Source organism: Condylostylus longicornis, unplaced genomic scaffold, assembly GCF_029603195.1.
Source record: "Condylostylus longicornis isolate FDR11 unplaced genomic scaffold, ASM2960319v2 ptg000233l, whole genome shotgun sequence".
Taxonomy (NCBI): domain Eukaryota; kingdom Metazoa; phylum Arthropoda; class Insecta; order Diptera; family Dolichopodidae; genus Condylostylus; species Condylostylus longicornis.
The window spans coordinates 106441-133458 of record NW_026578200.1 but is presented as its reverse complement, the minus strand read 5'-3'; the positions used below and the strand labels follow the sequence as shown (position 1 = coordinate 133458).

The following is a 27018-nucleotide window of genomic DNA, read 5'->3' as shown; positions in this document are numbered from 1 at the left end:
TCTGTATACTATTGCATTAGTAAACAACAAGAACAAAAAAAAAACCAAAAATTAAGAATGAGAACAGAAAGAAATTAGAAATAGAGAATGAGAGCAATTTTCTTAAATAATGGAATGCATAGCTTGATTTGAGATTGTGTATACCAATATTTTCTTTTTGTTTAACAACAAAAAATTTGAATGAATTTCAAAATTACATGATCGTTATGAATTTCTACTACTATGTTTTGCTTTCGTTTTTGAAAAAAACTGTTATCAATCACAGAATTAAATATTAACATAATTGGTAATATGTACTACTCATATTGAATTGAAAAAATGTTGTTTAATAATCAAGCGAATGTTATGAATTTTTATGTTCAATTGATGTAGTGTAAGTCATCCAAAACATAAGAGTAAAATGAAAAGGCGCATAATTTGTTTCACACATTTATCTCCAAAATTAAAACAGTTAAGCAGAACGTCATTCGGAAATTTCAAAACTACTCAATCATTTACTCAATAATTTATTTTAATAAAATCTAAAAAATATAATGAACAGTATAAAAGCTTATACCTATGTACATGGAAAGCTTATTTTTTAAGTCGCAAATTTTAAACCGAATTTTTGATTTTCCTTAAATTTTGGAATGCAAATTTTTTTTTATACACTGCTTCATTTCTCAGACGATTTGTGAAATAAAAAGCCAAATTTTATTCGTAAATTTAAAATTACGAATAAAATTTCGCTATGTGCAATCATTTAAGTATATAAGTAAATAAATTTTTACTTTTTTTCATATTCAAATAAGTTTTGAAAAAGTTCATTTGACATAATTTTCATAAAACCTTTTAGAATAAGTTTCACTTACGTCAAAAAGTAAATTTTTTGGTTGTTAAAATCAAAAAATCAAGATTAAATGATTGATATAAATGTGATCATAACTTCATAAAAAAACATACAGATAAATAAATTACCTTATTTTTGAATTTATAAAACAGAAAATTGAAAGTTTAGCTCCAGACTTTAATTCTAGAGGCGACGAATACATTGCTATTAATTGCGCTCTTTTGTTCTTATAACGATCTCACTAGGGTCTTTTAGTGTTCTAAAAGACTAAAATTATAAGAATAATATTCTTTATAAATTCTCAAGAAGTCTTCATGAATTCTACTAGAGTCTTTTTAGATAAAAATTGTTACTTGTACTTAGGGGCCATCTAAGCATCATTGGGGAGATCAATGGCTTACACAACATGGGGATACACTTGGACTTTGATCTGAGGGAGAGAAACATTGTGAAGCCATACTTTGTGGATCTAGCTGGAAGGCAAATCTGGTACTGGTTGGTGCCTTAAATTGGCCCTGGGGCTGTGGTTTTCTATACGGATAGATCCAAAATCAATGAGGGGTTTGCGTGGGTGTGTACGATGAGGGCATAAGTATAACGAGAGCCCTCGGGCACTGTTCATCGACATTTCAGGCCGATCTCTATATGCCACAGAGTTGTGTGTTCTGGAATGTATCAGGAGGAATATTAGAAGGAGAAGGATATTTATTATGTCGGACAGTAGGGCCCTCTCGTCTGATGTAGTTGGATCCAGACTGCTGAACGAATGCATCGACATCTCCAGCGTTCTGGCAATGCACAACAAATTAACCTCGAATTGGGTGCCAGGGTACTACGGTGTGGACGGGAATGAGAGATCTGATGGTCTTGCCAGGGAGAGAGCGGCGGCTCCTTTCATTGGACCGGAGCCATTTTTTAGGGTGGGAGCAGGGTTGAACACTCGGGTCTGTCTATTTCTAACAAAAAGGGGATGGGGTCTGGCTATGCTCGGTCGTCCAGATTTGAGGTTTTTGGTGGGGGCTCTCACTGGGTTCTACCTCTCGGGCGTCCATCTCGGGTGCTTTGCGACCCCGGAGAGGATCTTGCAGTTTGATGTGGCTGCTATACTTCGGTTTGTCAGGGCAGAGCTAATCTAGGGGAGGATGGGAATCATAAAAGACCCTTTGGGACGACGTGAGGAGGGCCTAAGGGCTTCGGTCCCCGGGATGAAAAAGAAAAAAAAAACCTTTATTTTATTTAAAATATTTTGCAAAACTTATCCTCATCATCTATAACAATACTTATTTGTTACACAATAAAAAACATTTTGTAAAAAAATATAAATAAAATAACAGAAAAGAAGATTAAATAACAAATCAATTTGTCAAACAATTTCGTATTTTTATACATAATTAGTGAGTTATTATATTAATTATTTTTAAACAAGATTAAACACATGAAACTCATGATGGCTGTGCAAACAACTGGGCTACTCAATACTATAAATTAACAATCTGTACTTTTTACCGACCGTATTGTGTATACAATATGTAGGTTATGTGATGGAAACAAAATTTTGCATATCGAGTTTTCAATGGGAATGCACTTCTCCATAGTAGGGAAGTGTAAATAAACTATTTTTAGCAACCTGTCGGTATGTCGATCTGTCGGTCTGTGTGTGCACGCGTGTATCTCAAGTTCGGCTGAACCAATTTTGATGAAATTTCTGCCACGGCACGAATTGATCAACTTTTGGGATACATCAGGCCTCGGGAACTGCACTTTTTAGGGGGCCTATTTTACATTTTTGAACATTTTGAAGAAAATATTCGATCGATTTACTTGAAATTTTATATATAAGCTTAGCTCGACCGACCACGAAACCTCCTAACTTTTGGAAGAAATGAGGTGTCAGCAACTGGACGTTTAATACGGGCCAAATATACATTTTTGTGTATATAAAGAGAAATAAAGAAACGATTTCATTCAAATTTAATATTTAAATTCTTTGTATTAAAACAATGAACATATAAATTTTTTGGAAAGATCAGGGCTCGAAAATTGATTTGCGTGGCGATTTTACATTTTTCACCATATCTACGGAACGAATTGATGGAATTTCTTGAAATTTGATATGGGAGTTTTGGTTGTTACCGAAACTAACTGGCGAACATTTTAGGGAATTCGGGTAACACAAAGCGAAATTCTACTAAGAGCCAAATTTACATTTTTCTAGGTAAGTTAACTATAAGCTTACTAATGCCCTAAAAATTGGAAATAAGTATTTAACAGATATTTTCATAATATTCTGTAACACTTTCACTTAACTAGACAATACACATTGCGGTCGGGTATGTGGTGACCGCATCAGATTTTTTTTTATTATGCCCTTTAGCTTCGTCAACCAAACTTTCACGAGTTTTTTTTTTACTAAGGAAGGATGCTAATGTAGTTGGAACATTTTGGATCCGCTGTTGAATAAATAGTAATGTATATAATGGATCCGAAAACTGATAAATAGTTCAAAAACAATAAAGCTATATGCGTGAAATTTGATAGTCGTATGTCAAATCATAACCCAGATATATCTCTGAAATTTTAGTTGAATAGAGTGGTTTGGATAGCTGCCATACAGCGCCAAAATTCGCTGTATGACAATTATTCGAATCTGTATACCTACCAAATTATTAAAATTATTTCCATTCATAAACGAAACTAGTTTTGGGATTGCATACATTTAGGATAAACGATTTATGCAGTCTTTGAATTAAAGCAAAAAAATATTTAAAGAGGGCTTAACATAATGCTCGATTTTAAGGGTTAATGTCATGAATTAAGAAAAATAATTATATTTTTTAATACCATGGAACATACCGTAAATAGAAATTTAGAAAAACTTGTGGTTTCAGAAATATAAAACGTTAAAAATTAAAATTTTACAAATTTCAAGAGGTGATAACTTGACAGGGGGTGGAGATGGGAAAAAATTTTTTTCGAATGAAATAAACTATTTCTTATTGTCTAAAAGCTGCTAAAATTTCAGGCTCTTAAAACCTGAGGTTTGGAAAAAAGCGACATCAAAAATATGGGACAAACGGATTTTACATAATGGTAAATTTGAGCGGCCACTTTGTTTTTTTTAAAGTTCAAATAAGTATGCCTCAGTAGAAGATGCCTTATATTTTTGCGTTTGAAAAATTTCAGAAATGCTAACGGTTTCACTGTAATAAATGGGTACAAAATGCCATTTTTAGGGTTTTAGGAGGGTAACTTCTATTGGGAGGGAGATAGATAAAAATTTTCTTCTACGGAAACAAGTTTGTATTAAAGATCAATGTACGTATTAAATTCCAGATTTCTATATTGAAGGGTGTAGAAGTTTTGTAAACATGTCCACGGACGCAAGAACAGACGGACAGAGTGAAACTAATAAGCACTTTTTTTCAAAAACTTTTTGGAAAAGCAAGATAGAGAATACACATATTTGTCGCAGGAGAAGTTGCGTACCGGGACAACTGGTACACAATGGTCAATCTATTGTTTCAGTTAAGGAAATTTCAATTCTTGGATTAACATTTTATTGTAGATTTAACTTCGATTCGCATCTTAGGGATTTGGTTTCTAAATTAAAGAAAACAAATAATTTATTGAAACCTATATGAGGATGAAATTGCGGTTCTTTTATAGGGGTTGCAACTCAGATACCTAGGGCTTTGCAATTCGGCAAAATTTATTACTTTATTTCTATTTATGGTTACGGTACCAAAGCACTAAATTCGCCAGATACCAAAATTTATACACAGGCAGTTTAGTGACGTTGCTCAGCCCTTACACAGAGTTGTCACTGCAATTGTAAGAAATGATATTAATATACTACGCAGCTCTTCACTCGTGAAGGCACTTGGATTCTCCATGAAACACGGGATAGATTTTGAGTCTCTGCAATTGAAATATACAGAGAGAGCTCTTTAGAGATATACTGCAGAGCGCTACATAGATATTTCATTGTCTCAACATGGCAAATCAAACACAACGAGCATAATATATCGCAAATTGTACCAGGAAATAGTCTCACAAAACTCGCAGGCGTATTGTATTTTTACGGATGGTACAATAATAAACAACTCCTACTTATAAAAAGCATGGCATCTAAATATGAAATCTATAATTCTGAAATAGTTGCTATGTATGAGACTCTGAATGTTTGCTCTCTCTTAGACCATGATTACATTTTTTTTTTCTACCAGGCGAAAAAATCTCTAAAAACGAAGAAGGACGACTCTATCTGCCTTTTTTCTCCGACAGTGGGGGAGCATGACTACTACCCTAATAAATCACCTAAACTCTGAACGGATAAAACTGGTCCTGCAGACCAACTATAACCTCTATTCTAACTTGGTTTTTCCGTACAGGAATTCAATACCTTCCATAAGGAAATTGGTATTTCGTGTTAAATCGAATGGTCTTGTTCGTTTAAGCCTTTCTGTCATAACGCCATTGCCCACCTACGCCTAGTCCACTAGCTTATTTTGTTACTTGCCTCCTGTAATTTTTTTGTCGAATCATACATTTTCGCTCTAACTGTCAATATTTCAGTATGGTCTTTTGTAGAATGATTCTTTCTAAAACCAAACTGGTGGTTTGGTTTTAGAAAGAACCATTTGGCCCAATATTTTCTATTATTGGCTTCAATCTCCTTAATAGCAGTTTTTCAAAAAGCTTAGACATCATTGGTAACAGTGAAATGGGCCTGCAAGACTTTGTTTCCCTCAAGGTTCGGGCACCATATTTACCTTCGCGGCTTTCCAAGCACATGGTTAAAATAGTTTTATCATCAGGGTGACGCGAACGTTGCTATCTGCATCTGGCCCATCTCTTTTCCCCTACTAAATCAGTTATTTCTGCGGAATAGCTATTTGCTGTTGGTTTGTACTTTGACATTTTTGTATTGTTCCATGCAGTTCTTTGTATGATTTTAATAAATCCTTCTAACTCCAGATCTAATTATTCTCTTGATTCTATATTAATATTTACGTCAATATTGTTTATTATTTCGTATCTAAAGCTCGCCCTATCTGTAGTGTTGTTTGTCAAACTGGGCCTAAATTAATTATTTTTCCACTTAGTTTTAATATGACAGCAGAGTGATCTGAATTAAAATCATAATTATCTTCAAGGCTTAGAAAGTTTTCTGATACTTTTTTGAATATAAAAAAGGCAATAACATCAGGAATCTTTTTATTATCAGTAGGCCAAGAAGAAGGAGTGCCAGTGAGTGATAGCAACAACCTAGTTCTTGAATATATTTTCTTAGCTGTCTTCCTCTAGTTGAGGTGGTTCTAGAACCACAATCTGTATATGTTTGGCATTATAGTCACCCCCTATTAGATATCTTTGTCCAGGCTTGTACCTTTTAGAAAGTATTTTTGATCTTTAGAAAGTATTTTTCTTAATGCTGCAATTTGGTGGACAGTATACAGCACCAACACTGAAGTCCCATTTAGTTAATTTAATTTTTATCGAAATAAGCTGAATTTCAGCCGTTTCTATCTTGAATTCTTCATTATGTTCTATACTTTCTTTATTCTACTATAGATCTCGTCAATTCTAATCAACACACTATGCATCATTTGCACAATGTCTGCGTCAATTCTTTTTATTTGTGGGGTTTTGTTCTCGAGTTCCTTCTTTTTCCTGTTTTGTGGGGTTTTGCTTTGAAGCGCTTGTGAATAATGAGTTCTTTGCTCATTAAATTTAACTTAATTTTATTTGGTTTTATTCTTTTTCAATCTTCTTTTTTGTAATTATTTTGCAACCAAACAACCTCGATAGCCAGCAGGATGTGCCTCATTACAGTTCGCACATTTGGGCTGAAAATTATGCTTCTTGTTGCACTCTGCTGTCATATGATTACCAGCACATTTTACAGATTTAGCCTCTCTTTGGCAAAACTTTTGTGTGTGTTCAAATCTCTGGTACCTCATGCATTGCGGAATTATTTTGCTGCTTCTAATGGATTTTTACTCTCATGTGCTGTAAGTATTCTATTTTATAGATCTTGGTTATCTCTTCCGAATGGTCAAAAGATAACATAAAGAGCGGAAGTTTTACTGAAATATTTTTTCCATTTTTTTTTCCTTTTGTTTTTTTTTTACAACATCTAGACATTCAAAGCCTTTGCTAATGAGTTCTCTTTTTATATCCTCTGGTTCACTCGATAGATGGAGATTTCTAGCCATCATTTTAACTGGCCTCGTCAGTTTATTTTCATACGTGTGCCACTCCAGTCTAGCCTTATTTATAGCTTTTGCTAGTAATCTGTATTCACTTTCATTTTCCACATTTATTTTGGAAAATTTTCATTATTCATCATATTGACCCTAACGTTTATTCTTTCTTCTTTTAATATCTTAATTATGTGGGAGTAGTTTTTAATATTGCTCAATACAACCGGAGAAGGCTTTTGCTTTTTTGGATTTTTAGCCTTCATTTTAGGGCTGGATTCATTTTTTTTTAACTGTCCTCTCTGAACTTATTTCAAGAGACTTTTCCATTTTTCGCTTTTTATTCTGTTTTAGGGTCCAGTCCGTTTCTTTAGCCACTTCTTCCTCGTCGATTTCTTATACAATGACTTCTGCATCTTTGTTTTTATTTTCTGTTGATGCAGATTTTATTTGATTTTTTAAATCTACATTCTCTGCCTGTAATTTGCAGATCTCGTTTTGTAGCACTTTACAAAGACTCTCTAACTCGGTTATTCTCGAGTCCTGAGTATCCAAGTTACTCTTCTGTATAAGATGCCTTTTCGTATTACCCTCTTGGGTTTTTATTTTTTTTTCTTTATTTTATTTCGGAGTTTTCTTCTACTAGCCTTTGAGAATAATTTTCTACAAGGGAATACGTGCAAGACAGCACATATAATTTCTGCCGTCCCTCAGGGATCAGTCGCAGACCAGAGAGCCGCTCATTGTCAATCCGTCGCGTCTGCAGGACACTGTGACATTCTCTGACCGGGAGGCCAAGTTAGCTACAAAAATTCTAACGTATGCTTTAACTTAATGGAAATTTCTTCATGCAACTGCAGAACAGATGGATGACATAATCAAAAGGACGAGTTAAAGGCAGAAAAATTAATTAAAAAATTTTTCTCCTTGAACTGAACTCGAACCAGTGACCTACCGCTTTTTAGGCGGACGCTCTACCAACTGAGCTACAGAGGCATGAAGAAATTGCCGACGACATGTTCTCTACATTGCTTTATACTGTAATCCACATGATTACTAAGTATTTGTTTTGTTTACATTGACTGCTACATACAATCTACTATTGCAAGACACAAAAACAAGAACATACATATTTAAAGAATTGTGCCTATAACACTAATTATATTATGAATTTTATTAATACAACATCATAGTTGTGAAATTAATAAGTATGTGCTTATTACACTAATAATTTAACTTAATGGAAATTTCTTCATGCAACTGCAGAACAGATGGATGAAGTAATCAAAGGGACGAGTTAAAGGCAGAAAAATTCATTAAAAAATTTTTCTCCTCGAACTGGACTCGAACCAATGACCAACCGACCGCTTTCTAGGCGGACGCTCTACCAACTGAGCTACAGAGGCATGAAGAAATTGCCTCTGTAGCATGACGTATGCCTCAAGAGTTTGTTTTAGTGAAATGAAATCGAAAAGTATTGAAAGACATATTCTTCAGGCTAGACAGGCGAAATGGTGTAGTTCTAGTAGTTTTCTTGGCTTACACTGGAGTAACGCTGAGTCACCCAAGTATAAACAGAATATTGGAAAGGAAATTCTGCAGAATTCGATTGGGTTATGCATTAACTACGAAGATAATGCATGACCCAATTACCTTTACAAGATTATTACCTTTCGATGTGGCATGTCTTTTTTGTTTGCGGTAGAACACAAACAGTACTGCAAAGGTATTCGCTAACGGCGTCGGAAGTCTTGATTCCGACTACGGGTGATATTATAATACTGGAGGAAATTCTTAGAATTTCTAATCTCCGGCATGTAGAGTCAGATTTCGAGAGTTCATTCGATTTGTTGCAATTGTTTCTCTTTGTACTCTGTATAATAATTAAAACAATAACTTTATTATATCACTTTATTATATTATTATATAACAATTATTATATCACTTTTTAGATATGACCTTAGTATAAAAAGATAAAAACCTATATATTATGTAATCTATATTATTTTTCTTATGGTTATTCAAAATTGATAATATAAATGATGTTATTTTTCCAAACCCAGAATGGCCCTACTAGCCGAGGGTGTAACTAATATATCCTTATTTATAGGTTATATTTGATGCAAATAAATAAAATACATAAATAATTTTAATAGTGTAGTAGGTACACGTAGATTAATTTTAAAAATAGTATTTTCTTTTGTTGAAGAGTATTCAACTTTATTACCGAACGTATTGTGTATACAATAGGTAGGTTATGTTATGGCAACAAATTTTACATATCGAGTTTTCGGTGGGAATTCTCCATAGTAGGGTAGTGTAAATAAACTATTTTTAGCAACCTGTCGGCCTGTCGGTGTGTGTGTGCACGCGTGTATCTCAAGTTCTGCTGAACCGATTTTGATGAAATTTTATATGTAAGTTTATTTCCACCATGGCACGGATTTTCTTGAAATTTCATATATAAGTTTTGCTTGACCGTACGCAAAAATTCCTAACTTTTGGAAGAAATCAAGTATCAACAACTGGGCGTTTACTACGGGCCAAATATACATTTTTGCGCATATTTTTTTTTCCTTTGTTCACTCCTAGAAGGAGTATAGGGCTAGTGCATTATTTCTCATGCACTAGTTTCATAGCGTCATAAGGTTTAACTAGGTAGGTAACTAGCCTGCCGTATTTTTGCGCATATAAGGAGAAATAATCAACTGATTTCATTGAAATTTAATATTTAAATTCTTCGTATTGAAGCAATGAACATATAAATTTTTTGGAATGATCAGGGCTCGAAAACTATATCTACGGAACGAATTGATGGAATTTCTTGAAATTTGATATTTGAGTTCTGGTTGTTACCGAAACTGGCGAGCATTTCAGGGAATTCAGGTAGCACAAAGCGAAAGTCTATATATAAGCTTACTAAAAATTGTCCTAAATATTGGAAAGCAGTATTTAACAGACATTTTTATAATATTCTGTAACACTTTCACTTAACTAGACAATACATATTGCGGTCGGTTGTGTGCTTACCACATCAGATTTTTTTTTATTTGGTTGGGCGTTTAGATTGTCAACATACGAGTGCTGCGACATTTTAAAGAATGAAAGAACAATCGTTCAGTTCTTCTTGCAAGTTTATAGTTCTCCCTTTCCAACGATTGCAATCAAGAGTCATTTCATGTTTTTATGATATTTATCTAAAAAATTTTCGTACCGTAATTTGCTGTATATAGTAACACAATATTTATATATATTTTTAAAATGTACAAGTAAATTATAAAAACTTTTTATACTAACTTTGCAGAAACTATCTTATAACAAACTTTAAGTTCAAGTGGTGAAAATTTACACCTATATTTACTTTTCCATGCAAAACTTATTTAAAATAACGCAATAAAACAGAATTTAGTAAGTTGTGAAAACTTTATCACAAGAAATTGTGTTATTTTATTGAATAAATAATTTAATTAAAATCTTTTACATACATAATATTTATTTAATAAAATATTGGATGTTATAAAGTTATATTACAAAAAAAATTGTCAGGTCAGGTTACTTTAAAAATTATATTCAATATTATATAACTTAATGTGCAATACTAATAAATATTATACAAGTAATTTTCAAATATTCAGAATATTTGATACTAAAGACTAAGAAAAATAAACAGTAAATATTAATAAACTGAAATATTTAATACAAATAAAAACTACGGTGGGCTAGTCACCTACCCAGCTAATGGCTATAGAAACTAGGAGTGAAGAAGGAAAAACAAAAAAAAGCAAAAAAATTTGTAATAATTTCGCAATTTCTTGAGAATTTGTATTATTGTTTTTTTCGACGCAAAAAAGAGTGATATCTGAAGTTAACTCATACATTATCTTACTCTATTTCTCATAGTTTTTCCAAAAAAACGTGGCAATGCATTCGAAAATACATAATCATAATCATACATATCATAATCATTTAATAAATCGAACGGTAAAATTGAGAAACATTTCTGGGTAACCGATTTATAATGTATTTTGCAAAATGTTTTCATCTACACAGCCTTATTTAAATTGTAACCAGACAAATATTTTTTTAATTTGCAAATTTCTCTGCAGATGTCGGTAACAAATAGCGAGGCTATTACATTAAGGCTCTGTACAATACAGTAGCCAATACAACAGTAAAATATTTTGATTTGCAGAATATTTAGTTACATACACATTATGATGATTGGTCATATTGAGTATGAAGATATAATGCAAATTGACTCGTAATTATTCATATCTGCTCTGTTTCTGTTTTTGCACAATGTCGAAAAATTTGATTTGTTTTCAATTGATCTGACACCATACATAAAATATTACAAATTTTGACGGAGAAACATATAAATTAGTGTCCGTCTAAGAAACATCATGATGATAAACAATAGTAATAATGTAATTTGTAATGATTGTTAAAAAAAGTAATTTTCGAAAAAATAATGGTCTTTTATGCAATGGAGATTGTAAACAATGGTACTGCATTCAATGTTCCGGACTTGATGCTGGTATATGACGAAAACTTGCGCCAAAGTCAGACAAAATTTGTTTTTGCCAGCATTGTGTCGACTGTGAAAAGCACGATTACCCCAATTTCTTCAAAAGATTGCGCTCCTATTGTGGTAGTGAAACCAGATCACAAATTGAATTGTATTTTTTTTCTGGTATGTATTCTACCAACACAAAAAGCAGATTTCCAGAAATTACAAAATGGGATTAGAGAATTAAAGGACTATATTGACAGTATAATTGAAAATACTTGAACCTACGTAATAATAATCAATTATTGAAAGAACAAATCTTGCAGATTCTTGCAATAAACAGATCAAGGACGCGTATCATCAAAACAAAACATCAAAATTAAATGGTGAGCCTGAAAAGATTATAATAATATTTAAAGATATTGTTATAAAAGATATAAAGAAAAAAATTGAGAGTGGAATTCCTTACAGTAAAGAATTAAAAAAATAATAATGTAATTTACATAAACGAAAGACTTACGTTATATTTTTTTTTATTTAAAAAGGCGTGAATTTGAAAAAATAAAAGAAAATGGAATTTGGATGGTGGCAAATTATTCATTAGCAAAACTACTAAGAGTAAAATAATGAGAATATTGCGCGAATCTAATTTAAAGGGTGAATGAAAGTCCGTATGAAGTCCCGAAAGATCCATGTTAAATCAAATTTGTATGAAGTCTATAAAATTTGTTCAAATGAAAACTCTTAAAAAATTCTATATTTAAATGCTAGAAGCTTGCGACACAAAATAGAAGTTATTACTTACATTTTTGAAATTATAAACTATATTCTTCATATTATAATAAATTAATAGTACTCGTACATATTGTATATCTGAACTATATAGACCTCATGTAAATTCTGCTTCATTTGTTTAGCAATTTCTTGATAAACTTGAAAATCATTTAGAAAGTCTAAAAAATAAAACAAAAATATTTCTGATCATGCAAAAATATTTGCTGAAACCATGCATTTAAATAAGTTGAAAAAACTAATAATTAGTAACGTCAAATTGTATTTGAACAGCTGCTTTATTTTAGATACCGATATTAATAGTATTGCGAAAAAACTGACATCTACTGTGAAAAATTTATGACAAGTCACCGTTTTCTATAATTAAATTGGATTTAAATCTGTTGAAAAAACTAATAATTGGTAATGTCAAATTGTATTTGAACAGCTGCTTTATTTTAGATACCGATGTTAATAGTATTGCGAAAAAAACTGACATCTACTGTGAAAAAATTTACGACAAGTCACCGTTTTCAATAAAATAAATAAAAATGTAGTAGAATCTCTGTACCTTGGATGGATGATGAATGTGGTATTTTTATAACGAGAAAAAACCTTGGTATAAAAAATGTAATTAAAATAAGGAATCTGAACATTTTAAAACGAAGTAAACATTTTGGTCTAATAGAATAACAACGCTAAAGAAAAAGAAAGATAGCTACCTTAAAAAACAGGCATTATGTAAAACAACTAATACATGGACCTGGTGTGGTAATAAATGTTTTTTTGCTTACAGAGAGTCAAACTCAGTAGGTTCTGATGGGATTTTAGCCTCAGTTATTAAAAATGGCAAACTTGAAATGGCTGGTAGCATTACCAAATTGATAAATGCATTTTCAACACAAAGAAAAGTGCCTGAAATTTCTTAATACGTGATAAAGATTATATCGGTAATTTCAGACCTATATCAATAGTATCAATTTTTAGCAAGATAATTGAGGCATATGTAAATACACAGTTTACTAATTTCTTAGAAAAAACTAAACCGTTGGAACCAAAAAAAAGAAAATCTAGCATAAAATTACCGTTTTTTGGTGTAATTTCTCATATACAGGTTTAATAAAAATTTCTCATATACATAGGTTTAAATAAAAATAACAAGATCTCGGTGGCTTTTTTTCATTTGAAAAGGCTTTCGATCGGTATATTAAAATATATTGTTAAGAATTTTATACGAATGCGAAGTTCAGGGCAAAAAATACTCCTGGTTTAAAAGTTACCTATCAGAAAGAAAACAGTATGCAGAGGCTGAAAACATAAAAACTCAATCGTACGATATTGAATTTCTTGTCATACAAAGAAGTTTTTTCGGCTCAACTTTATTTTGCTGTTATATTTGCAGTTTTTCAAGTTTGAAGTTGTTGGTGAGACCCTTTATGTCTATAACGCTATAGTAATTATATGTTGTAAACTATCCAATCAACGTTTGAAAAATAGCAATAGAGTCATGAATATGGTTAGTACCTCGATGAGCAAAAATAAGTCAACAGTCAACATGAAAGGAAACCAAATGCTTATTATCCAGGCATAAAGAACATGATATTAATATGAAGTTTAATCAACGCCGATTACAAAAAATAAAAAGCTATAAGTATCTGGGGATTATTATTGACAGCAGTTTGAGCTTGAATTTGCAAATAAATTCTCATATAAAAAAAAATTGTTGGAATTTTTAAGATAATCAACAAAAAAATACAATTCCAGATGAATAAATTGGTGTATTTTAGCATGTTCCAATGCTCTGTAGCCTCTTTACTACAATTATGGGGTAGTGTCTATATAAAGGATATTTATTTACTACAAAAAAAGCAAAATAAGGTCTATAATAAGATAAGAAATCTATTTGGGTATCATCAGAGAATGCCAACAAAAACGATTCATCAAGAACAGAAAATTCGAAGAAACGATTCATCAAAAACACATCAATAAAAGAAAGTCAATAAGTGCGGACACGTTTATTGATAAAAAAAAACCACTAAGAATTATTGAATTAAAATTAAAAAATATCAAAAAAAGATTTTTTAAAATACTTGAAGTGAGTGTAGTAATAAAAAAATTATATTCTGTTAATAAAATTAAACCTAGTATTGTGTGACACTCTGCCATGTCCTACATACCTACAAACGGGTACTTGATGCTAAAGCGGTTATATTTATCGCCGTATGCGATTATATTTATCATAGAGGTTCAAAATGTTCGGAGATCGATCAAGCCTTAAGCAATTTCTTAGACTCTAACAGGAACATTAAATTCATATGCGATGATTGTTTTATGTATGGTCAATTTTTGCTAAGGTAAAATCTACGAATCAATTAGAAAATATGCTAAATGTTAAAATTAATCAGTGACTGATTTAACTTTAATAAATTGTGTTTTAATACAAGTAAAATATATTTTATAATATTTAAATGAGCTAAAAATATTCAGGAGATTACAATCAATATAAATAATTTTCCAATAAAAAAAGTTGGATAACATCAATTATCTCGGTATGATAACAGATGAGGATTTAAATTGCGATAAGCATATGAAGAGAAAGAAACAGAAAATTATGCCATCACAATAGCGATTTAGAGAATAGGAGGTTACTTGCAAATGCAGCTAAGTTAATATGTAATTAATAAATTAATATGAAATTAATAAATGTAAATTGTAATTAGCTGAAGTTACTATTCTAAATTTTATTTATGTCAGGTGGAAATTATCTTAAACAAAGCCATGCAAACTTAATTCAAACTCAGCCACAGAACTAGTACCAAGTTACTGTAAAATAACTGAAATACATTTTGAAAAATGTAAATTTATATATACTATTTTAAATAATAACTTTAAATCGAAATTAAACTTAGAAAGTAGGGAAAATATACATAATTATTACACTAGGTATAGGAAGAAACCCAAATTCCAAAACTTAGAACCTCAACAAAATACTTATAAAAAAGCTTAAAGTGTAGCAGTATAAAATTATATAAAACTTTACCCAGAAAAACAAAAGGTAGTAATAATTTAAGTCAGTTCAAAATTAAACTTAAAAAAGCTGTCAACATTTTAGGAACTAAGTATTAATGTACAAAAAAAGAAAAAAGTATAAACAGAAAAAAAAATTTAGAAGCAAAAGAAAAAATCTGATGTGGTCAGCACATAACTAACCGCATTGTGTATTGTCTAGTTAAGTGAAAGTGTTACGGAATATTATAAAAATATCTGTTGAATACTTCTTTCCAATTTTTAGGGCATTAGTTAGCTTATAGTTAATATACCTAGAAAAATGTAAATTTGGCTCTTAGTAGAATTTCGCTTTGTGCTACCCGAATTCCCTGAAATCCTCGCCAGTTATTTTCGGTAACAACCAGAACTCAAATATCAAACTTCAAGAAATTCCACAAATTTGTTCCGTAAATATGGTGAAAAATGTAAAATCGGCTCGCAAATCAGTTTTCGAGCCCTGATCTTTCCAAAAAATTTATATGTTCATTGTTTTAACACGAGGAATCTAAATATTAAATTTCAAAGAAATCGGTTGATTATTTCTCTTTATATACACAAAAATGTATATTTGACCCGTAGTAAACGTCCAGTTGCTTATGCCTGGTTTCTTCCAAAAGCTAGGAATTTTTGTGGACGGTCGAGCGAAGCTTATATATGAAATTTCAAGAAAATCGATTGAATATTTTATTCAAAGTGGTCAAAAATGTGAAACAGGCCCGCTAAAAAATGCAGTTCCCTAGGCCTGATATATCCCAAATGTTATCAATCCGTGCCATGGTTGAAATAAACTTGCATATAAAATTTCATTAAAATCGGTTTAGCCGAACTTAAGATACACGTGTGCACACACAGACCAACAGACAGACCGACAGGGTGCTAAAAATAGTTTATTTACACTTCCCTACTATGGAGAAGTGCGTGAAGAAGTAAAAAGATATAGAAATGCAAATTAAGGGTATCTTCGGAATTGCATCTACTACGCATCAGGCACATTGTATCATTTTCTGAAATACAACAAAAATAATTGACGATGTGTTGTGTTCAGAATTTATTTGACGTTGTGTCTGCAACACTGAAAAATGTGTCAAATTGTGTATCCAAAATTTTTTCGATACATATAATTTTTTATATACTTATTTAAGTTATAAATAGAAAGTTTTAATTTAAAGTAAATTGAAACAAAATTTTTTTTATTAAAGTATTTTTAAGTTTTGAAATGCAATATATTTACAATGTGTTTAAAAAAAAGGATGCATTGTATCAAAAGTTAAATTGACATTTAGCTTTTTAGCACTTTTCCATAAAATTTTTTTGAAGAAAAGTGCTTATTAATTTCACTTTGTTCGTCCGCCCGTGGACATGTTTACAAAACTTCTATACCCCTGAAGATAGAAAGCTGAAATTTTATATGTGCATAGATCTTTACTAGAAACTTATTTCCATAGAACAAAATTTTTATCTTTCTCACACCCTCTAAAAGTCATACTCCTCCAAAACATTAAAAATGGCGTTTTTTAACTATTTGTAGATTTGAAATTTGACAAAATATATTTTTGTCATGAAACATAGTATTAATTGATAAATTTCAAGGATCGGTAAGACTTTTGAAAGTTTGTAATATACTCACAAGTCATTTTATGGCTTTAACAAATTAATAAAATGACTTGTGTTTAACTTGCAAATGTTTATACTGTTTCTAGTTTTTAAACAGTTAAAATAATGAAGTAATTATTAGCAGTCGGAAAATTTAACAATTATGTATAAGGTTAGCAGGATAAATTTAAATTTTCAAAAGCCTTAGAATTTTGATTGATCAATCATAAATTCTAACACTTTAAATGATGTGATTGAGTCATCGTAAACTTTTTGATAATTAAGAAAAATTTGATATTTTTACGTTTATAGAAAAGTGAATGGGAATAATTGTATGAATTGTGCAACATTAAAATTAACTAATAATAATTATGCAATTGAAAACTAAATAAATCGTATACCAAAGCTTAATTTTAAAGGGCTTATATGATGAAAGACAGCTAAAACTGGAAAAAAATTTGAACTTTATTCAGAAATTCAAATAACGCAGCTTTAGCAATGAATTTGCAAATGATTCTTCTCTATTATAAAGCTTAGATAATTTTGGAATTTTGGAATGAAACAAAACAAAAAATGCAACTGGTGTAAGAATGCGTTAAATATTTTTGAAGTCTTGATTCGAAATGCAATCATAATAAACGTTGTTCTATTTACATTTTATTTGCGTTCCAGTAGTTTTTTAGATGTGATAAAAAATGTTAATTCGGCCCCTGGTTCAGCATTCAAAGCATTATAATTTAATTACGAAAAATATCTGAAATTTTTACAAAAGTACCTAAAATACGAAATAGAGTACTTAGTTAGTTTCAAAATTTTTATTGAACATTTTCCTTGAAACTCTTATAAGCTTTCCACTGGAATTCTCTAAAATTACTTATTACTCAATGACATTAGACTTAAAAACACATACCAAATTATAATATTTTTCATGTAACGTTGTAGTGCTGTTACAAGTTTTAGATTATGTTGCAAACTAATCTGCATATTAACCTGAGTTTACAACAGAAAACTTACTTACGAGTATTTATAATTATGCTATACTTAACCAAATAAAGTTATACCGGCATTTAAAATAAATTACTTGTACTTAACTTTCTTTCTTATAAAACAATTTCAGGACAAATTTATAATCTCTGACAACATTTCACATTTTACAATTTTTAACATTTTACCGACCGTATTGTGTATACAATAGGTAGGTAATGTGATGGCAACAAAATTTGCATATCGAGTTTTCGGTGGGAATGCACTTAAATTATTTTAAAAATAAATAAATTATTTTTAACAACCTGTCGGTCTGTCGGTCTGTGTGTGCACGCGTGTATCTCAAGTTCTGCTGAACAGATTTTAATGAAATTTTATATGTAAGTTTATTTTCACCATGGCACGGGCTGATCAACTTTTGGGATATATAGGCCTTGGGAGCTGCACTTTTTAGCGGGCTTGTTTTACATTTTTCAAAATTTTGAAGAAAATATTGAACCGATTTTACATTTAAGAGCCAAATTTACATTTTTCTAGGTATGTTAACTATAAGCTTACTAATTTCCTAAAAATTTGAAAGAAGTATTTAACAGACAGTTTTATAATATTCTGTAACACTTTCACATAACTAGACAATACATATAACTAAATTTAATTTAAATTGTTGTTCAATTTAAATAAAATTGAATAAAATTGACGTTAAAAACATTTCTGCTTTTGTTTCTGATCAAAATTACAGCAACAAAAACCATTATTTGCAACCTCACTTGCAACAAATCCAATACTTGTATATATTTGCAACAAAACCCCACAATTGCTTTCTTAAATTACGTTTTTTGTTCAAAATACCTTGTTTATCTTTATTATTTTTTTACAGAATGACTTAACCTAATTTTTTCACTTTTTCATGTACAATAAATTGAAATATGAGTGCTGATTTACTCACAAAACGTTTTGAGTTCTATTTTACTCAAAACTTATTAATCTACAAATGTATACATAGGTTTTGATTCTACTATCTTCATTACGTAGTTTACTTGTTGAATTATTTTGAATTAATAAATTTTTATAAATAAATTTTTTAAATAAATAAATGTATTTAAAAATTGTATCACAAGAAAAAACAAAATTCTTCCGTTAGATTTTCTTATAAAATAAAAGTTAGAGTTTAGCTCATAGTTGGATTTTTTAACCTATTGTGTCATTTTTAGTTTTCTTTTAAACTTGGAGCACCTTCAGCACTTTCATAAAATTTTTAGCCCTTTTTTTAAGGAATTCAAAATATGAAATTAATCTAAAAACTATACAATCAAAATTATACTATTAAAACCTGTGAATAGAAATTATAAAATTTCAAATGTAGCAGCAATTGCATTATATGATAATTATTTTATGTAGTTCGTATGTAATTTGTTGATTTTATTATATTTAGTTCAATACTGTAAATTTTATATTTCAATTGCATTAAACTAAACATTTTTTCGAACTTTTTCACTTACTGTGACACATCGAAACTGCTTCAAACATTCTAAATCATAAAAAAACTAAAAATTCAATTTTGATTAATAAATTTGTTGAAAAAGCTACAGATGATATTATACCACTTTTATCAAGAAAAGGTAAGTTGTTGATGACAACTTTCTTAGCATATTGTTTTCTGTTGGTGATCATATAATAAAATTATTTAAAACTAGTGACTCAAAAATAGTCCATAAAATGGAGTTTAAAAAAAGAAAAACAACACAAAAATGTAATTTCGCTATACAATATTCAAACCATTTCGAAAATTGCGTAATTTTCGAAAAGGTTTGAATATTGGTAAAAAGCGTTTATTCATTTCTAGTCGATGAAAGTACTGATATAATTACCAAAAAAGGCTGTGTTGGTAAGATTTAAAAACTCACCTTTTATTTTATTTTTCTAATAGGTGAAAAAATCTCAAAAGACGAAGAAGGACGGCGCTCCCTGTTTTTTTCCTCCTACAGTGGGAAGCGTGACTCCTATCTTAAAAAACTACCTAAACTCTGAGCGGATAAAATTGGTCCTGCAGACCAACTATTCTGGCCTAGCTTAGTTTTTCCATACAGGAATTAAATACCTTCTATAAGGAAATTGCTATTTCGTGTTAAATCGAAAGGTCTTGTTTGTTTAAGTCTTTCTGTCACAACGCCATTGCGTAGCAGCCGAGTTGCTTCTATATTTACATAATGTTCTAGACTATGCTTTGTAGTACAACTCCTAATTTCATCTTCAGCCAAAGAAATTCCGAATTCCTCGTCTGGTAACTCTATCAGGACTTCCGCAGTAATAGGATCAAAACCTGTCGATGTTTTCAAGTTCAGGGATCTTATCTCTTCCGCAATTTCTACTTGAGTAAATGGAGCTATGCTGCTTTATTCCGTTTGGTGTGAATATGCTTTCTAAGTGATCAGCAAATAATTCAGATTTCTCTATATTGCTCCTCGGTCAACTGCCATTTTTTTTTATTAGTGGCGAAGCGTGCTTAATTGGTCTCTTTTTGCTCTTTGCCGTCTTTCATAAGAAATAATTCGTTTCCTTCGTAGCTGACACGTTCTTTATATAATTTTCATATGATGTCGATGTAAATTCTTGGAATTTTCTTTTAAGCACCTGGGAAAGTCTGTTTAAACCAGTTTTATCATCAGGGTGACGCATCTACGTCTGGCCCTTCTCTTTTCACGTATTAAATCAGTTATTTCTTTAGGATAGCTACTTGGTGTCGGTTTGTACTTTGACATTTTTGTATTGTTCCAAGCATCTTTTTGTATGACTTCAATAAATTCTTCTAACTCAAGGTCTAATTGTTCTCTTCATTGTATATTGATATTTACTTCAATATTGTTTACCATTTCGTATTTAAAGCTATTTGTCAAAGTGGGTTTATATAATGTTTAAGTTATTTTTTCACTCAGTTTTAATATAACAGCACAGTGATCTAAATTAAATTCATAATTATCATATAAGAAGAAGATAAAAAAGGCTCAGAAAGTTTGCTGATATTTTTTTAGTTATAAAAGAGTCAATAACAGCAGGAATCTTGTTAGTGTCAGTGAGCCAATAAGTAAGAGTGTCAGTGGAGTGATAGCAACAACCTAGTTCTTGAAAAGCTTTTCTTAGCTCACTTCCTCTAGTTGTGGTGATTCTAGAACTCCAATTTGTATGTTTGGCATTATTGTCCCCTCCTATTAGATATCTATGTCCATGTTTGTACATGAGATTTTTGAAAGTATTCTATTAATTTTAATTTGGTGGACAGTATACAGCACCAAAACTAAAGTCCGGACATTCATAGCGGTGTTCAAGACCATTTAAAAGAAATATGTCCTAAATTATTTGTTTATGGTTGTATGTGTCACATATTTAATTTATGTATTAAAGATTAAGGCATTATAGATCTAATCAAATGTATAAATTTCCATTTTTCAAACAGTAGCTCAAGGCAAAATGATCTGAACGAATTACATTTTGGAGCACCATTACATCAAATGTTGAACTTAGTTGCAACAAGATCGTTTTCACTGGAGGTAATATGTAATGAAATTTGAGTCTTCGTTAAATTATATTTATGTTATTACTTAAATTAACATGTTAATATATGTTAATAATTTATTTTATGTTTTTTGGCAAGCAATCAATCGAGTAGTACTGATATATTATTTTCCTAATACCACTTCCGAAAACAATTTTGCAAACACAAAAAATGAGCTCATACTCACATCTTTATTTGACAAGGAAGTTTAACTGTATTTCCTTTTTTTAGCACATATTTTAATAAAGTTGGGTCAAACCAATGGTTTGTATTGTAGCACTTTTCCCTTCAACAAGTGAAAATACTGCTTTTAAAAACAGTCTATGTATATCCACCACACTATTAAGATTATTTTCATTTATAAACGAAACTATTTGTAGGATTGCATATATTTAGGATGAACCATTTATGCAGTCTTTGAAATAAAGCAAAATTTAATATAAACAGGGGTTAACATAATGCTCGATTTTAAGGGTTAATTGTGTGAGTTAAGAAAAATAAATATATTTTTTAATGTCATGGAATTTACCGTTAACTTTTTGCGTTTATAGAAATTTGAAAAAACTTGCGGTTTCAGAAATATAAGGTGTCAAAAATGCAAATTTTACAAATTTCAAGAGGCCATAACTTGAGAGGGGGTGGAGATGGAAAAAAATTTTCTTCTAACGAAATGAACTACTTCTTAATGTCTAAAAGCCCCTAAAATTTCAAGCTTCTACAGGCTGGGGTCTTGAAGAAAAGCGACATCAAAAATTTGGAAAAGAAGGACTTTAGATAACGGTAAATTTGAACGGCCATTTTGTTTTTCTAAAGTTTAACTATAGTATACCGCGGTAGGGGAAGCGAGCCACTGCCTTTCTGCGTTTGCAAAATTTCAAAAATGCTTATGGTTTCATGGCAACAAATAGTTAAAATAGGCCATTTTTAGGGTTTTGGGGGGGTATAACTTCTAGAGGGGGGGAGGTAAAAATTTTGTTCTACGAAAATAAGTTTCTAGTAAAGATCTATGTACGTATTAAATTTCAGCTTTCTATCTTTAAAAATGTAGAAGTTTTGTAAACAGACACACGGACAGACGAACGGATGGACAGAGTGAAACTAATAAGCACTTTTTTTCAAAAAATTTTTGGAAAAGTGCTAAAAATTATGTATGATGTCAGCAAGAAATTTAAAAACCAGCAAGCATATTTAATTTCATTAAAATTTAATTATTTACTAAAAACTTTTCTTGCAAATTTTACCAAGGCTGAAGTGATAAAAAATGTACATACAGTTTCAAATATTGATTTAAACCAAACATTATGATTTCGTCCTCTAAAAGAAATTTATTGCGGAAAGACTTAAACACCACAATTTTTTAATAGCACCTTGAAGTTTTTTATATTACAATTTCTAATTGTATCGTTAAAAAAATAGATATGAAAAATGTATGTCTTACTTAAAACGGGAAAAAGCTTTTTCTAGCAATCATCTATTTATATTTCCACTTTTAGCAGTTTTTGATACCGATTTTGTCAACATTGAGGATGTAAACAGCGAATGGCAATCTTTACCTAGATAGGATGAACTTATTCAATATCCAAAATTGACCTCACAGGAATTTTAGCAAAAGATCTTTGAGTGTAAAAATGGGCTAAATAAAGCAATGTTTCCAAACTTAAGTAAAATGGTTTGTTAGTGTTGCAGCATTGTACAGTCGCAGTTGAAAAAATATTTCCACGTAACATTCTTGTAAAAGATAAAGTTAGAAATCGTTTGTTTGTGTCAACCTGTTCGGCTTTGTTAAGCTTAAAACATTTTTGGAAAAGCGAAGGGAAAATTTGCTGTTCATGGTCTCTCAACAAATAAATGATGTCCATTAATTTAAAGAACGACGTGATGAAGTCGAATAGGAATTAGTCTTAAGATTTCTATTGTTTTTTTTTTCTAAACAAATAATATTAAACTGTTTTTATTTTGCTTTTATTTCATTATCACTGTTATTTAACATTTTTTGTGATCAAAATTTATGTGAAATTTTTTATTTATTTTGAATGTAAACGCCTTTTCCAGGAAAAATTTCATTTACGAGTTATGAATGTAATGAAACTTCATTTTCTATCAAAAACTAATTGTTCAATTAAAAATATACTAAAAATTTTTGTGGCCCTTTTTGGCTCCTTTTACCGACCGTATTGTGTATACAATAGGTAGGTTATATGATGGCAGCAAATTTTACATATCGAGTTTTCGGTGGGAACGCACTGCTCCATAGTAGGGAAGTGTAAATAAACTATTTTTAGCAACCTGTCGGTCTGTCGGCCTGTCGGTCTGTGTGTGCACACGTGTATCTCAAGTTCGGCTGAAACGATCTTAATGAAATTTTATATGCAAGTTTATTTCAACCATGGCCCGGATTGATCAACTTTTGGGATATATCAAGCCTCGGGAGCTGCACTTTTTAGCGGACCTGTTTTACATTTTTGACCACTTTGAAGAAAATATTCAACCGATTTACTTGAAATTACATATATAAGCTTTGCTCGACCGTCCGCAAAAATTTCTTACTTTTGGAAGAAATCAGGCATTAGCAACTTTATGTTTACTACGGGCCAAATATACATTTTTGTGTATATAAAGAGAAATAATCAACCGATTTCATTGAAATTTAATATTTGAGTTCTGGTTGTTACCGAAAATAAATGTCATTTCAGGGAATTCGGTTAGCACAAAACGAAACTCTACTAAGAGCCAAATTTACATTTTTCTAGGTATGTTAACTATAAGCGTACTAATGCGCTAAAAATTAAAAAGAAGTATTTTAGACATTTTTATAATATTCCTCAACACTTTCACTTAACTACACAACACACAATGCGGTTTGTTATGTGCTGACCACATCAGATTTTTTTTTTTTGTTCCTTTGTAAACAACGTTTACATAGTTTCACAATAAAGAAATGAAATTACACACAATAAAGAATGAAAAACTATTAAATATGCAAGTTCTTAAGAAAATATATTCTTTGTAAATTTCTGGGCTCCTTCTTTGGAGTTATTATCTTCCAAAAACACCAAAATTTTATTTTATGCTTTTCTGTTTCATGTTAGCTAAAAATTCCATAAATGTAGAAAAATTCAAAAATATTATAACAAATTACTTTACAATACAATTTAGTATTCACGCTAGTATGAACTTTTTGAGTATTAACCATATATTCAACTTTATTATTTCTTATTTTGAATAATCAAAAAATTTATTGGTAACTTTTTCACGAGCTAATTTTCATGCTTAAAATATTTTTTTAATTTATGCAATTTTATGATAATAAGTGTTTCTTTTAGAAGTATCTTTTGGTATTTGGTAGGTGTAATTATATACATACACAGATTTAAGTAGTGAATGAAAATGTGTTACCTAACAAACCATAGATTTGATCAACTATATTTTTTCATACATATTTGAATACCAAGTTTTCAATGGCCCCTTCTTGAATTTCCATTTATTTATTTAATCTTGTCAATTTCCATTATTCGTTTCCTTCTAAATGTAATAGTAATTTTGTTGTTTTCCATTTTCTATATATTATTATATATATCTTTATGTATTTATATCATTTTCTACTTATTTATTCATACTTATTTAGTTCAATACTATTATATATGTATGTATTTATTTAGTTCATATATATTTTAAAAAACAGATATAAATAATGCATTTTTTTCAAATCCAAATATTATCAAAACTACGAAAATTCTAAATTAATGAATTCCAAATCATAGTAAATAAGAATATAATATGTAATAATTTATAGGTGCATACGTACATATATAAAACACAAAAAATCCTGTCGCGAAATTGTACTCTTCATTGGCTTTTCTTTTATTTTGTACGTCTTTGTAGAACTGCAAAAATTCTGTGATGATTTGCATTTTGATTTAGGCTGATAATTTTAGTCAGGTTGTATTCACTGAACCTGCCCTATCTTTTTAAAGGCTTTTTTTTTAAATTTTAAATTGACCCCTTTTTTAAATATTTTTTTCTGTAACAAACCCTGATTTTAAATATTTTTTGGTTAGTCTTAGAAATATTTTATATTATGCTAAAGTAAAACACGGGTAATGTTATTAATATTGAGCACCTTTTCTCTATGAGCATTTAAAATTTCACTATTGTATTATCAATATTCTTACATTATAGGAACATATGCCCAAAGAGTATATTTTGTTGCTTCTACAAAATATATTCTTTGTGCTGGTGAAGAAAGCAAAACAATTCCACGTTAACAAATACTACCTAATAGTTCAAATATTATAAAAACCACGAGAGTTCCGAAGTATGAATTCTAAAACATAACTAATTAGAATATAACATGTAAAAATGTGTTCATATGTATATAGGATACACAAAATCGTAGCGCGTAATTGTCTTGGGCTCTTCATTAGCTCTCCTCTTATTTAGTACATCACAGGTTGGCAATTTTAATCAGGTTGTATGCAGCTGAATTTGGCTTTTTGGTGAACAAGGCCATAATTTTCTTTACGAAACTATGGTTTTATTTATTTTTTGATTTTTTGATTTATGTCTTCGAGATATGTTATATTTTAACATATAACAACAGGTAATATAATGTGCAGAGGTTTTTTTCTCTATGAGAGAATTATAATTTAATAAATCTTATAACAATATTCTTATATTGTAGGCGCATTTGCTTATGTTACTTCTACATAATATACTTTTTACGCTAATAAAGAAAGCAATATAAGTTCATGCTAATACTTACAATAATAATTTTTTTGTTGCTTCATTCTGCAGCTGTGTTTTTTTTAGTCATTTTGTTTTTAATAAATATGTTAATTTTATCACTGAAACAATAAAACGAAATTAATTTTCAAAAGTTAAATTTCATTAAAAACTAGAGATTTATTTTTAAATATCAAAATGTTCTTTTTCTAAATTGAAGGCGGGGTAACAAAAAGTTTTCATTGGAAATTGTTTGTACCAATGTTGAGTAATATGGGTGTTTACAATAACTAAAAACATATTATCACAACACTTTTATGAAAACTCCTTGCTAATATGTGTGAAAATTCGGTGTTAATTGTGTTATATTTATTATTACCGACCGTATTGTGTAAACAATAGCTAGGTTATGTGATGGCAACAAATTTTGCATATCGAGTTTTCGGTGGGAATGCACTCCTCCATGGTAGAGAAGTGTAAGTGAACTATTTTTAGCAACCTGTCGGTCCGTCGGTCTGTCGGTCTGTGTGTGCACGCGTGTATCTCAAGTTCGGCTGAACTGATTTTGATGAAATTTTATATGTAAGTTTATTTCCACCATGGCACGGATTGATCAACTTTTGGTTTATCTCAGGCTTCGGGAACTGCACTTTTTAGCGGGCCTGTTTTACATTTTTGAACATTTTGAAGAAAATATTGAACCGATTTACTTGAAATTTTATAAATAAGCTCAGCTCGACCGCCCGCGAAAATTCCTATGTTTTGGAAGAAATCAGGCATCAGCAACTGGACGTTTACTACGGGCCAA

At 30.3% G+C, this 27018-nt stretch overlaps 1 protein-coding gene across 1 annotated transcript in view; it reads right to left on the bottom strand.

Moving 5' to 3' along the window:
* LOC129616515 (transcription factor 21-like) overlaps positions 1-26359 on the bottom strand; it is a 60732-nt gene extending 34373 nt beyond the window's left edge. Inside the window, exon 1 of the mRNA XM_055532170.1 lies at positions 26251-26359. Within this exon, the coding sequence (XP_055388145.1) occupies positions 26251-26275 (25 nt within the window). The 5' untranslated portion in view covers positions 26276-26359. The remainder of the gene's footprint in view (positions 1-26250) is intronic.
* Between the last annotated feature and the right edge of the window lie 659 nt (positions 26360-27018).